This window comes from Jaculus jaculus, chromosome 9, assembly GCF_020740685.1.
Source record: "Jaculus jaculus isolate mJacJac1 chromosome 9, mJacJac1.mat.Y.cur, whole genome shotgun sequence".
NCBI lineage: Eukaryota > Metazoa > Chordata > Mammalia > Rodentia > Dipodidae > Jaculus > Jaculus jaculus.
Genome location: NC_059110.1, coordinates 7,217,509 through 7,232,024, shown reverse-complemented (window position 1 = coordinate 7,232,024; position 14,516 = coordinate 7,217,509). Strand labels below are relative to the sequence as shown.

Genomic DNA, 14,516 nt, shown 5'->3' with positions numbered 1-14,516 from the left:
TCTTCTTTTTTTCAAGGGAGACTCTTGCTCCAGCCCAGGATGACCTGGGAATTTACTATGTAGTCTCAGGCTGGTTTCCATCTCACAGAGATCCTCCTACTTCTGCCCCCTGAGTACTGGGATTAAAGGCATGTGCCACCACGCCTGGCCACTGTATTTAGTTTTAAAGAGACTACCATACTGTTTTCTATGCTTACTTATTTTTATTTATTTATTTATTTTTATCAATTTAGGTTTTTTTTTAAGGTAGGGTCTCTCTCTAGCCCACCTCAGCCTCCTGAGTGCTGAGATTAAAGTCATGCACCACCATGCCTGGCTATTTGAGAGAGGGAGACTAATAGAGAGAGAGACAGAGGGAGAGAGAGAATGGGCATAGCTGGCTCTCTAGCCACTGCAAATGAACTGTGGAAGTATGTACCACCTTGTGCATCTGGCTTATGTGGGACCTGGACAATGGAACCTGGGTCCTTAGGCTTTGCAAGCAAGTGCCTTAACTGCTAAGCCATCTCTCCAGCCCTAACTATTTAATTTTAAAGCTGTTGTGGACATGCATGTGAAAACATGAAAATACGTCAATTGTAAAAATACGTAAAAATCCTTCCTTGTCCACTGGCCAGGCGCAGATCTCTTTTCCATAAATGATCTACTGGATAGGAATGATTATGTCTATAAATGTATGTAAGGTGTTTTGAGCACAATCCTCTCCCATTCCTTCCTCCTCACCCCATCCTTGTCTCCCTTCCTCTGAACCTTGTCTTTTTTCCTAACTAGTCTCTCTTTTACTTTGATCTCTTTTTTTTAATACTTTTATTTTTATTTATTTATTTGAGAGCGACAGACAGGGAGAGAAAGAAGCAGAGGGAGAGAGAGAGAGAGAGAGAGAGAGAGAATGGGTTCACCTGGGCCTCCAGCCACTGCAAACGAACCCCAGACGCGTGCACCCCCTTGTGCATCTGGCTAACGTGGGTCCTGGGGAATCGAGCCTTGAACCAGCGTCCTTAGGCTGCACAGGCAAGCACTTAACCGCCAAGCCATCTCTCCAGCCCTACTTTGATCTCTTATTTTTCCTAATGAGTGTGTATTATACCTTTCTTTTGTTTAGTCTTGTATAGTGTCAACAAATTGATCAATCTTTTGCTTCATGTCTCTGGGATTTTGTCCAGCCAAAGGAGTTCTACCTTATTGCAAATTATGGAGTTACCCTTTTATATCTTTTCGAACAGTTTAATCTGCAAATTACAGGTAGACCTTGATTCACAGTGGCTGAATTTATAACTTTTTAGCACTTTATGATGGTGCAGAAGTGACACTCATTCAGTAAGAACGATACTAGACTAGCAATATGCGGTTGGGGCTGCTCTTCTAATGCTGGGCAGTGGCAGTGAGTGAGCGATAGTCCTGATAGCTCCACACTGGCAGGCAAACGCGGGTCTTCCACGGCGTGCTGTGTCACTAAGCTATGAGGCCCAAGAGGCGAGGGGCCTTCAATGACCTTTCAATTTACAATGGATCCATCAGGAGGCGGCCCCACCCCTCATGAGTCCAGGGGCAGCTGGGCTGGAGCTCACGGCGTCAGCTAGCGGGCTGAGTCTAGAACCTGGGCTTAGGGAATCGTCTGCATAACTCAGACCTGACTGAACACCGTGTTTCCCCGCCAGGGTCTAACATCATCACCACATTCCTAGGTCTCCTCCCTGATTGCTGTGATATAAGTAACAAAATCTTGAAATCCTTTTATTTATTTATTTATTTTTATTATTTTATTTATTTATTTATTTTTTTTGGTTTTTTGAGGTAGTGTCTCACTCTAGCCCAGGCTGACCTGGAATTCACTATGTCGTCTCAGGCTGGCCTCAAACTCACAGCGATCCTCCGATCTCTGCCTCCCGAGTGCTGGGATTAAAGGCGTGCACCACCATGCCCGGCTTCTTGAAATCCTTTTAATGTATGAGTTATATCTCCTGGCCCCTCCCAGGATGGGTGCTGGCATCTACTCCTGACTCTTGGGGCCAGCACTGAGTAAAGTGAGATCTTAGGGATCGCTGGCCTGCCCTTTCCAGGTGCCTACCTCAAAGGAGGTCATTCGAAGTGTTCAAGCCCTTCCTTTTTTTTAAAACTTTTTTTGGTCATTTTAATTTATTTATTTGAGAGTGACAGACAGAGAGAGAAAGGGGCAGATAGAGATAGATAGATAGATAAAGAGAGAGAGAGAGAGAAAGAGAGAGAGAAAGGGTGTGCCAGGGCTTCCAGCCACTGCAAACAAACTCCAGATGCGTATGTCCCTTTGTGCATCTGGCTAACGTGGGTCCTGGGGAATCGAGCCTCGAACCTGGGTGCTTAGGCTTCACAGGCAAGCACTTAACCACTAGGCCGTCTCTCTAGCCCAAGCCCTTCCTTTTTCAAAGAGGAAGCAAACGACTGTACCTTTTGGCAAAGGAGGTTCAGGGGACTTGGGGACTCAAGATTCCCAGGTTCATTTGGGTCACTCTGAACCTTCATTCTAACGTTCATGGATCCTCCATACATGTTCAAGAAAGAGGCTCAGGTAGAGTGAAAATCAACCTAGAATGCGGGTCTGTAACCCTGAATCAAACGTGGAGTCAGCTTTTCAGCCTTGCTTCTGTGAAACTCAGCGAATTCTTTTAGGACCATTCATAGGACGCTCTCTTCTTTTCTGACAATGCCTCAATTTGATTCAATTTATTATTATTAATTATTATTATTATTGTGTATGTGTATATGGCATTGTGTGGTGGTCCAAGGACAATCTTGGGGTGTGGGTTCTCTCCTTCCACCTTATTCTGAGTCACACCTCTCACCGTTCTGCCGCTGGGATGACTAGCTGGCCTGCAGGCCTCAGGAGTCTCCTGTTCCCGCTCCCCACGGTCGCAGACATGCTGTGGTCAGAGCCACGTGTGCCACGTTGTGTCTGGCTTGATGTGGGTGCTGGTGACACAATCTCTGCAGCCTCCAAGACCCACAGATTTTTGAAAAGCAATTACTAAAAAAAAAAAAATCATTATTGATGCCTTAATAATGCCAACAATGCCTTCTTAATTGACCTTTCCTCTGGGTCTTTTAACAGGAAACACATTTGTGGTTATCAAGGGAAAATAGCAGAGGACTTGGTGATTGCTCAGTTTGTATCCCGAATCTTTTATGGAAGGTTCTCTTCAAGTGTAACCCAAATAATAGTCAATATATTTAAAGATTTCATTTCATTTATGATACTGAAAGGCCCCATTTGAAGTTCTTGATAAACGCTCTGCACAATTTGCTATTGCATTGGGTGTTTTATTTCCCTCAGAAAATAGGCTGTGTTTTCTCAACTTTAGTGTTTTTCAAATCTTTTCTATTTGGTTTCCCTAGCTCACAGTTCCTCTGTGTATTTTATTTTGATGTTATTGTGGGGGAAGCAATCAAATGTAGAAGTGTAAAAATAAAAGCAATCGGGCACATCAATAATTATTTTCTGGGAATGCTGAGAACAGGGCAGACGCTTTCAGAAGGATCTGTTTGGGGGGTGATTTTGACACACCAAGGGTAGACTAGGCTGGCCACAGTTCCAGGCTGGCTGAGTTCGAGGGTAAGTGCGGTTGAACTGGTGGGATTTGCGGTGAGTGGTGCTCCTCTGTCCTGGCTCTGGCATTAACAGTGCCAGGCCACAGTGGGAGCCAACATCCTTCTCTTTAGTTTTTCTGCATGTCTGATTTCTTGACTTGGAAGTAGATTGTCTTTTCTTTCTTTTTTCTTGGTCTGCAATAGGAAATAAAGTTGGGCAGGTGAGAAAGAAGTTATGAGGTAGCTTCAAATCAGAATAAAGTGCCTAGTAAAGATATTAAACCGAAATTAGTTATAGGTTCTGTCCAAAATGACTCCTGCAGTGTGATTACTCTTGAAATGTGGTCTCACAATTTTTTTTTTATTAAAATTTTTTTTTTTTTTTTTTTTTGCTTCCACCAGCTTGGAGCTGTGGGGCATCATTGCTGCTGTATCATGCCGAAGGTGTCTTTTAAGATCACGCTCATGTTGGACCCGTGGCTGCCCTACAAAATACTCGGTGTTCCTGAAAGCACACCTTTCACAGCAATCTGAAAATCTGCAGCAGAAGAATTTAAGGTTCCTGCAGCAACCAGTGCCATTATTACCAGTGATGGAATAGGAGTAAATCCTGCTCAGACTGCTAGAATGTTTTTCTAAAGCATGGTTCAGAACTATGAATTATTCCTAGAGGTTGCGTTGGAAGTCATTAATACATGCACCTTGGAGCATAGTTACCGACCAGAATAAATACTGATGTTTGTTGTTGCTGTAAAAGTGAAATCAGGTATGTAAGATACTGTCCCTTGATTATACTTTTCATATGTCTATGAGTGGAGGGCACAACCTGCAGAGAACGTGGTACTGTTGACGACTGCCACCTCATAACAATCGAGAGCTCACTGGGGCAAATGGATTATCTGACTGGACTAATAACTCTTAGCCAGAACGTTTGGAAAGTTAAAGTTCACTTACTCTCACCTCATACTTGTCTTTCAGTTAAAATATAAAAGGATTATGGGTCATGGATGACAATTGATTTGATGTTATCTTACTTGCAAATTAGTAGTTTGATTACCATATAGTCTGATAAAGTTAATAGACATTTCAGTGAAAATCTGTCTTAGTTTTTTATTGTTTAGGGTTTTTTTTTTAAAGTTTCAACCTTAATATATCCTATACATTTTTTTGTTTATATTTTTTTTAAAATTTTTATTAGCATTTTCCGTGATTATAAAAAAATATCCCATGGTTATTTTATAATCATGGAAAATGTTAATAAAAAATTAAAAAAAAAATCTTCAGAGGGAGGGTATTACCATGGGATATTTTTTATAATCACGGAAAATGTTAATAAAAATTGAGAAAAAAAATAAAAATAAAATCTCCAAAAAAAAAAATCCCATGGAAATTCCCTCCCCCCCACTTTCCCCTTTGAAATTCCATTCTCCATATACTTTTTAGATTAGTATTTTTATTTCTACAAGTTTTTCTTCTTAAATTAATTTTGTTAGCATATAAAATAATGGATTTAATTGTGTTTTCATATACATGTGCCATTACACTTTGATATTTTGTTATCTATCTATATATCTAATCTTTACACGATTTTTAAAAAAATTTTTATTTCTCATCATGCAGCCCAAAAGTGAATTTTTTTTTTTTTTTTTTTTGCTTTTCAAGGTAGGGTCTTACTCTGGTCCAGGCTGACCTGGAATTCACTCTGTAGTTTCAGGGTGGCCTTGAACTCACGGCGATCCTCCTACCTCTGCGTCCCAAGTGCTGGGATTAAAGGCGTGCGCCACCATGCCCGGCTCCAAAAGTGAATTTTTAGATCTATCCATTGTATCTATAAATTGATGTCTTACACCAAATATTTTAACTGTGATCTTGCAAAATTCAGTATTTATAATTGAATTGACAAAAGTAGAAACATCTTTTGTTGAGTTAGGTATTTTTTTAATACCAACTTACATGACAGAATTCCTCAAGAAAGCATTTCATGAGGATCTATCTATCTATCTATCTATCTATCTATCTATCTATATATTTGTATGTATGTATATTTAAATTTTTTTTGTTTATTTTTATTTATTTGAAAGTGATGGACACAGAGAGAGAAAGAGGCAGATAGAGAGGGAGAAGAGAGAATGGGTGCACCAGGGCCTCCAGCCACTGCAACAAACTCCAGACACATGTGCTACCTTGTGCATCTGGCTTATGTGGGTCCTGGGGAATTAAAGCTGGGTCCATTTGGCTTTGCAGGCAAGGGTCTTAATCACTAAGCCATCCCTCCAGCCCTCCATTAACACTCTTAAAGGACTTCTTCTATCCGTGGATACAAAGCCGTGTTGTTCTTTGGAGTAACTATGTAGTATTTTATTCAATTCTAAGACTTTCTTCAACAGGTCTCCCAGATGGTGGGCATTTAGTTTGCTGACAATCTTTTGTTGCATCAAAACTGCTTTAAGCCGGGTGTGGTGGCATATGTCTTTAATCCCATCTGGAACTGATTTTCAAGAGGAAGGTGGGAGGATTTGAAACCTTGGCCTAAGAGATGCCTTGCAGTGCTATAAGTACAGCTTAATGGACTATTTTGGTCAGAGTTGAAAGACCTGAATACAGTAAGAATTATGGACTGTGAGGTTTGGCTTGTAAGGGTGAGAAAGAGCTTTGTTTGGACTGGGCTTGAAGCAGTTTGTGTGAGGGGCTTGCTGTTATGCCTGTGTCCTGAGAATTTGTGTAGGGCTGCTTTGCATAGAAACAGACTGATGTGTGCAGAGGGATATGGCACAGAAGTGAAATCTTTGGGCTGAAACTACTGTTCAGCAATTATATAAAATGACAACCTTTGAGATTGGGCCAACTGACAGGAAGAATGTAGACTTTTTTGAAGGAGCCTGAATGTTGAATGAGTGTCCTGTTCTTCAAAGTCTGCTTTATTCCCTCTCCCCCCGGATTAACAAATTGGCACCCTACCTGGTATTGTGGAGTATAAGAAATGCAGGAGGAGAGGGTCATTGAGTTTGCAATATGGTCTTGTGTTTTGGAAATGGCCATGGGCAGTGTGAAGCAGGTTTGCTGGATGCCTGCATGGAGAACTGATGGAGCCGTGAGGATGAACCGTGGGTTGCAGTGGAGATGCCAGGATGAGGTGGCTACTAAGGAAAGCTACTGGCCCTGGAGGAAGTTGTTCAGGACTGTCAGCAGCCTAGATGGAGGGGTAGAATTGGAAGTCCAGAGACTTGTTGCTGGTTAGAACTATTGGACTTGAAGATTTTGCACTGACTAGAGTTGTTGGACTTGGAGCTACAGAGCGTGATGTTTGCCCCATTTTAAATCTTGTATTGGATGAATATTTCTTTGCTATGCCCAATGCCATCTTTAGCAGTGTGAGTGTTTATTCTGTGCCATTATGGGATTTGGGGGGATTTTTTTTTGTTAATATGGCTCAGTTAAAAGACCTTGGATTGTGGGGATGTTTGAACATCATTAGGAGTGATTAAAAATTATGGGGACTTTTAAAGTTGGACTGAACACATTGCATATTACATCATGGGTGTTTATCAGTTTATAGGGCCAGGGGCAGAATGTGGTGGTTTGATCCAGGTGTCCCCCATAAACTTAGGTGTTCTGAATGCTAAATTCCCAGCTGATAGACGTTTGAGAATTAACACTTCTTGAAGGGAGTGTATTGTTGGGGGCGGGCTTATGGGTGTTACAGCCAGTGTCCCCTTGCCAGTGTTTGGCACACTCTCCTGTTGCTATTGTCCACCTTGTGTTGGTCAGGAGCTGATGTTCACCCTCTGCTCATGTCATCATGTCCCCATGCCATCGTGGAGCTTCCCCTTGAATCTGTAAGCCAAAATAAACCCTTTTTTCCCCAAAAGCTGTTCTAGGTCAGGTGATTTCTACCAGCAATGCAAACATTCCTATGACAGGTGATCACTTTTAAAGCTCTGTTAGACTCTTCATGTATTCTGGAACTTGGCCCTTATAAAGTACTAAATATTTTCTCTAACTTTATTAATTAATTTATGGTGTTTTTCAATGAAAAACCTTTTATTCTTTGAATGCAAAGAGATTCATTAATGAAGACCCTGCAGGAGACTTTTATCCTTGTGAGGGGACATAGGAACCTCCTCCAGTGTCTTCATCAATCCACTGTTTCAACACTTAGGTCTTTGGCTCCCTATGGATATTTGTCAGTGTATGGTATGAGGTATGGATCCAACCTAATTTTTTCCTCCAGCCCATGGAGAGTTGTCTCCAAACACAGGCTGAGGACTTGCTCTGGGAACCTGACGTTCCTACCTGTTCATGTTCTCGGCGTCCTCAATCGTCTCGGGCAGAGCCTTCCCTTTGGTCTCTGGTAGCAGCAACACAAGTCCACCAGCAACAAGACCAACCACAGCTGAGACACACATGCAAATCACATCAAGCACTGGAAAGGACCAGCTTTATAATTAGCTCTTTCTCTCTCTCTCTCTCTCTCTTGGGATGAATGCTTTTCTATTCTTAGTTACAGACTGATTTCTTTGCCATCTTTGCCTGCCCTGTTTTCCATCATAAATAATATGTCGATTCCAAACACGATTGGATTACAATTCCTTTTAAGGAGGTGAAATACTTAATATTTTGAGTCAAGGTTATTCTAGGCTAGAGGATGTTGCCACAATATTCAGACACTCTGGAGTTAGAAAGTAACTGAAAAAAAAAAAAAAAAAAAAAAGAAAGGGAAGACCATAACCCACCAACAGAAAGCAGTGAAAATAAGTCAGAAACTTGGACCATTACTAGCAAACAAAAGCAATGGATCATGTGCATAATAGGATTAAAAAGTATAGCGAGGCCATGTACTTCAAAGTTAGGTATTCAGAGCCATGGGTATAGTAGTGCACACCTGCAATCCCAAGGCTTGGTGGGTCAAGGCAGGCTGACTGTAGGTTGACACTGGTCTAATCTATACAATGAGATTCTGTCTCAGAAATAAAAATCTGTTTTACTTTACAGATAGCCGAGAAAATGGAGGAGGACCAAGATCTATCCATCAGACAAGGGGACAGCCAACTGCCTGCCAGGAGACATGCCACCTGTGCCACATCTGCTGGGGCCCAGCAGGTATTGCAGAGCTAGGAGCGCTGTGCATACTGCTCTACTGACAACCATCTCCAGGGTGATGGTGACAGACATGGTGATCAATGAACCCCACCAGAGCAGAAATCCAGAGGCCACAGAGAACTCAACGCTAAACCGCACCACCAATAGACCTGCCAATGGCTCAGGGAACATTGTAGAAGAGGGGGAAGAAAGACCATAAAAGCCACAGAGTGGGCAGGAGTACCCTGAGGCTTGGTCTGAGGCCTTCATGACCCCACACCGAATACCATAACCCGATTGAGGAAACTCTTAGGGTAATGGGAGCAGGGATGAGGAATAAAAAAGTATAACCTGGGCTGGAGAGATGGCTCAGTGGCTAATTCACTTGCCTGCAAAGCCAAAGGATCCAGGTTTGATTCCCCAGGACCACCTAAGCCAGATGCACAAGATGATGCATGTGTCTGGAGTTCATTTGCAGCAGCTAGAAGCCCTGGAGTGTCCATTCTGTCTCTCTCTCTCTCTCTCTCTCTCTCCCTCTCTCTGTCCCTCTTTTTCTTTATCCCAAATAAATAAATAAAAATAAAATATTTTTAAAAAGAGTATAACCTGTTATAATATATATATATAATATATTTTTTAAAGTCCACCAAAAAACCAACAAACCGACTGGGGAGATGGCTTAGCAGTTAAGGCACTTGCCTGCAAAGCCAAAGGACCCAGGTTCTATTCTCTAGGATCCATGTAAGCCAGATGCACAAAGGGGCACACACATCTGAAGTTTATTTGCAGTGGCTGGAGGCCCTGGTGCACCCATTCTCTCTCTCTCTTTCTCCTTCCATGCCTATTTCTGTATCTCTCTCTCTCTCAAATAAATGAAAATATTTAAAAATCAACAAACAATAGCAACAACAAAACCAAGGGCAGAGAGCTTACCTCACATGTGTAGCCCTGAGTTTGACCCCTAGCGCCACAAATGAAATAAAATCAGGTGTTCATGTCGGGGCTGGGGCCCAGTGGCAGAGACAGTACATAGCACGCATGAGGCCCTGGGCTCACTTCCCAGTATATTAAAAATAAATGGGGGCCTAGCTAAGGGTTGGGGCATTTGACTGCAGATGAACGTTCATTTTCTGCTGCTCCTTATTTTGTTTTGTCTCTTTTTTAAAATTTTTTTTGTTCATTATTTATTTATTTGAGAGTGACAGACAGAGAGAAAGAGGCAGATAGACAGAGAGAGAGAGAGAATGGGCATTCCAGGGCTTCCAGCCACTGCAAACGAACTCCAGATGTGTGCACCTCCTTGTGCATCTGGCTGACGTGGGTCCTGGGGAGTTGAGCCTTGAATTGGGATCCTTAGGCTTCATAGGCAAGCGCTTAACCACTAAGCCATCTCTCCAGCTCTCTTCTTGTAATCTTTAATAACAACCATATTGATATATATTTTTTGCTTCTTTAAATTATTGTCAAAGTTTTTTAACTTTAAAGGGTATATTTTATATGTCACTTTTTAATAGCAGGAAGTAGGGTATCAGTTCTTTATTAGGTTTGGGCTTTCAAATCACTGCATACTGGGCTCTAGTTCTGCAGAATTAGTTCAGTCAGTAAAGTGCTTGCTTTGCAAGCATGAGGACCTGAGGTCAAACTCCAGAACCGAAGTGTAGAAGAGCTAGGATGGTAGGCTTATGGTCCCAGCACTGGTGGGGAAGGGGGAGGTGGAGACAGGTGCATCCCTGGGGCTCACTCACCAGCCAGTCTAGCCTAATTGGTGAGCCACAGGCCAATGAGAGACCTGTCTCCAAAAAGGCGGAACAATGCTTTAGGGATGACGTCGGCGGTTGGTCTCTGGCTTCCATCTGCATGTACATACATGTACACACATACACACACACACACACACACACACACACCCAAGCACTGAACTTCTGGGTCTGAATCTGATTCCCTGGCTGGTCTGAGGGCCCAGAGAAGCCCTGACATCACTGATCCTCCAATCACCCTTTGTCAGAAGGGTTCACGTACCTACCTCAGGACTTTTTTTGAGGCCTCAGTAAATTGACAATTGTCTTTTATTTTTTGAGGCAAACCCAACAGACTGGCTTTTTTTTTTTTTTTTTTTTTAAATGTGAGAGAGGGAGAGTAAGAGCAAGAGAGAGAGAGAGAGAGAGATTGAGAATTGGCACCAGGGCCTCCAGCCACTGCAATTGAACTCCAGATGTGTGCACCACCCTGTGTGCATGTGTGACCTTTTGAGCTTGCATCACCTTGTGTGTCTGGCTGACGTGGGACCTGGAGAGTTGAACATGGGTCCTTAGGCTTTACAGGCAAGCGTCTTAACCACCAAGTCATCTCTCCAGCCCCTTGCCTAATTTTTAGGTCAGTGTCTGGTTCGTGGTATGAACTGTGGACATGGCTGCTGGGAAATTCACTTCTCTCAATCTCTATGACTTCCTGGGACTGCACTGTGTGCTAATGGGTGACAGCAAAACTAGAAGCATACACAGCTAGTATCTGAGTTCTTCCTGTCTGTCTGTCTGTCTGTCTCCCTGACTTTCTCTCTTTCTTCTCCATCTTCCTTCTCTGCCTCCATTCCTCTCTCCCTATGTAGCCCAGGCTGGCCTCGAACTTAAGATCCTTCTGCCTCTGTCTTCTGAGTGCTGGGACTACAGGTGTACCCCTCACCCACATCTGTCTAGTTCTTGGGTCTCAAACGAGTGTGTGGTGGTTTGATTCAGGTGTTCCCCATAAACTCAGGTGTTCTGAATGCCAGGTTCCCAGCTGATGGAGATCTGGGAATTAATGCCTCCTGGAGGCAGTGTATTGTTGGGGGTGGGCTTACGGGTGTTATAGCCAGTGTCTCCTTGAGAGCATTTGACACACTCTCCTGTTTCTGTTGTCCCCTTATGTTGGCCAGGGGGTGATGTCCACCCTCTGCTCATGCCATCATTTCCCCCTGCCATTGTGGAGCTTCCCCTTGAGCCTGTAAGCCAAAATAAACCTCTTTCCCCCCCACCCCACAAGCTGCTCTTGGTTGGGTGATTTCTACCAGCAATACGAACCTGACTGCAACAGAGTGAATTCCTATGGTAGATTTAAAGACTTATCATCCAGGGCTGGAGAGATGGCTTAGCGGTTAAGCGCTTGCCTGTGAAGCCTAAGGACCCCGGTTCGAGGCTCGGTTCCCCAGGTCCCACGTTAGCCAGATGCACAAGGGGGTGCATGCATCTGGAGTTCGTTAGCAGAGGCTGGAAGCCCTGGCACTCCCATTCTCTCTCTCTCCCTCTATCTGTCTTTCTCTGTGTGTCTGTTGCTCTCAAATAAATAAATTAAAAAAATTTCTTAAAAAAAATAAAGACTTATCATCCATTTAGCATCTTATGTTTGCACAGACAAGTCGAGTTATCAGGATAACCATCACCCAGTTTTCCAGCACTCTTTTTCTGTTTCTCTTTCCTAATGCTGAGAACTGAACCCAGGGCCTAGCCTACGCTGGGCAAACTCCCTGCCGCTGACTCATGTCCTGAGCCCTGCAGGGCCTTCTCAGCCATAATGTTTGGCGCCTAACATGAAGCAACTATTTCACCTGCGCAGTGAACACACTGGGATAGGGTGGGGCAAAGAAGGAAAGAAGCTAGAACGTAAACTCGTAACCTGGGCTTCCTGTCAGCAGCCGGGTTAAGAGCTAGCATTGACTGCACGTGTTGCACCCTCAGTGTGCTTGGGGGAGGCAAAGCTCAAGCAATGACCACACCACTTCCTCTGGGTCTGAACCGGGCGTGGCTTTGCTCAATAGAGAAACATGAAGGACTTATTTGCTGCCTAGGAATGTTTTCCTTACCCTTTAGCTACAGCTGTCCGCCTAGCTCCTCCCTGGAGGGGAAGGACTTGGGTGTGATGGGCACCTCTTCAGGATGAAAGGGGCACTGAGATGGGTCTATCTGTAAGTGCTTGGGTAAGGGATGTGGGGCACACACCTCCCCGTCAGTGGGGCCAGCGGCCCTGGGGCCACACTCTGGTTATCGGAAGAACAGAAGGTCACGTTTTATCAGCGTGGGCCATCTTGTTAGTACGCTGGGAGATAGAGGGGTTCACTGGGTCTGTTTTCAGGGCGAGTTCTGTCAACAGCTTGGAGCATTTGCTGGCAGATCTTCGGGAGTGGAAAATTCCCCCCCATCACAAATCCCTTGAGAAGAAGGGAAAGAATGAGCTGGAATGTGGTGTGTGTGTGTGTGTTTGTGCGTGTGTACACATAGCACCAAGAATGCAGCAGTGAATACATCCCTGGACACATTTGCTGTGGGAATGATCCATCTTCTCTCTTCCAAAATGCATTGGCATGACATGCTCAGGGGAAGGGGGGGCATGCTTCACATCACCACAGCTCAGAGTGAGGGCTGGAGAGACGGCTTAGCAGTTAAGGCGCTTGCCTACCAAGCCTGAGGATCCACGCTTGACTCTCCAGATCCCACATAAGCCAAATGCACAAAGGTGAGGCAAGCGCAGGGTTGCACATGCCCACTAGGTGGCGCAAGTGTCTGGACTTTGATTGCAGTGATTGAAGCCCTGGCTTGCCAATTCTCTCTCTCCCTCTCTCCCTAAAATTAAAAAAAAAAATAATTTTTTTTTTTTTTAAAAAAAAGGCAGCTCCGAGTGCCTGTGAAAGGAGACCTGGTGTGGCTAGGTGTTCTCGTGAACTCAAGCCTGAATCTGACATTACTTACATCCCTGTAGGAGGACACACAGGAGGCCATCTGCCCCACAGCCCTCAGCTGGAGAGAAGGCAGCTCACGGTGAAGGGATCGAGACCCCCTAGGAGCCCCAGGGCCCTCTTGTGATCAGCGCCTGACAGATGCTGTGACCTTCCATCTGGTCATCAGGGAGGGTCGGCAGGGGGCTGCAGAGAGGAGCTCTGAGCCCGCACATGCCTGTCCTCTCCTGCTCCAGTGCCGGTAGCAGCAGCAAAAGGGACCGTGCCATGCCATGTAGTGTGATTTCATTGTCCTGAGGAAGGGGGTGGGGTACAATACCAGCCCAGGTACGTTATAGCACGCTGATGTATTTTTTCTTAATTATGGACTTCATTTCCTTTGGGCTTTGACTTAAAAAAGTTTGTTTATTTATCTGAGGGAGAGAGAGAGAGAGATAGAGAGATTGAGGAAGAAGCAGATAGAGAGAGGTAGAGAATGGGCGTACCAGGGCCTCCAGCCACTGCAAATGAATTCCATCCACATGCACCGCCGAGTGCATCTGGCTTTACGTGAGTCCTGGGGAATCAAACTTGGGTCCTTTGACTTTGCAGGCAGGCACCTTAACTGTAAAGCCATCTCTCCAGCCTGGTTTTGACATTTTAACCATGTGCAAAAAATTTAATCACTATCTTTGAAGGAACAGTAAAGTGTTTTGTCTTTCATTGCCTCTGGGCCTGGGGCAGGAAAGGTTAATTTTTGGACAGAGTCCAGAGGAAGGGCTGGAATCATGGGGAAAGGAGTTAGGGGTCCTGCAGGGAAATGTACTTTTGTTTCCTTTCCTTTAACTTCTATCTCCAAGGCAGCAGTTCTACACCCCAGTGTTTGTAAGTGACTCACAGTATCACAAATACAGTTATTACTGACTTGTATTACTGATAATATTACTAATTTACCAGTAATTGGTAGTTACTAATAGGGGTGAGGACTGTTTTGAGGGATCAAATGAAGATCCCTAAAACAAGTTTTTGCTTAAAGACGCCCACGGAGATCTCTCACCAAACACCACCAGTGGGAACTCCAGCCAGATGTCGGTGAGGCGGTAGACCAGGAAGGGCGTGATGGTGCCACCGATGTCACACATGGAGGAGCAGACGAGGACCCCGAGATTCCTAAGCCACAGGAAAGCGATTT

The 14,516-nt window shown here is 44.2% G+C and overlaps 1 protein-coding gene across 1 annotated transcript in view; it reads right to left on the bottom strand.

Moving 5' to 3' along the window:
- Window positions 1-3,273: 3,273 nt before the first annotated feature.
- The window catches only part of Slc22a2 (solute carrier family 22 member 2), a 36,384-nt gene continuing 25,141 nt past the window's right edge, over window positions 3,274-14,516 (bottom strand). The window contains exons 9-11 of the mRNA XM_045157932.1: window positions 14,382-14,494; window positions 7,855-7,954; window positions 3,274-3,756 (exon numbers count right to left, since the gene is read on the bottom strand). Coding sequence (XP_045013867.1) covers window positions 3,690-3,756; window positions 7,855-7,954; window positions 14,382-14,494 — 280 coding nt within the window. The 3' untranslated portion in view covers window positions 3,274-3,689. The remainder of the gene's footprint in view (window positions 3,757-7,854; window positions 7,955-14,381; window positions 14,495-14,516) is intronic.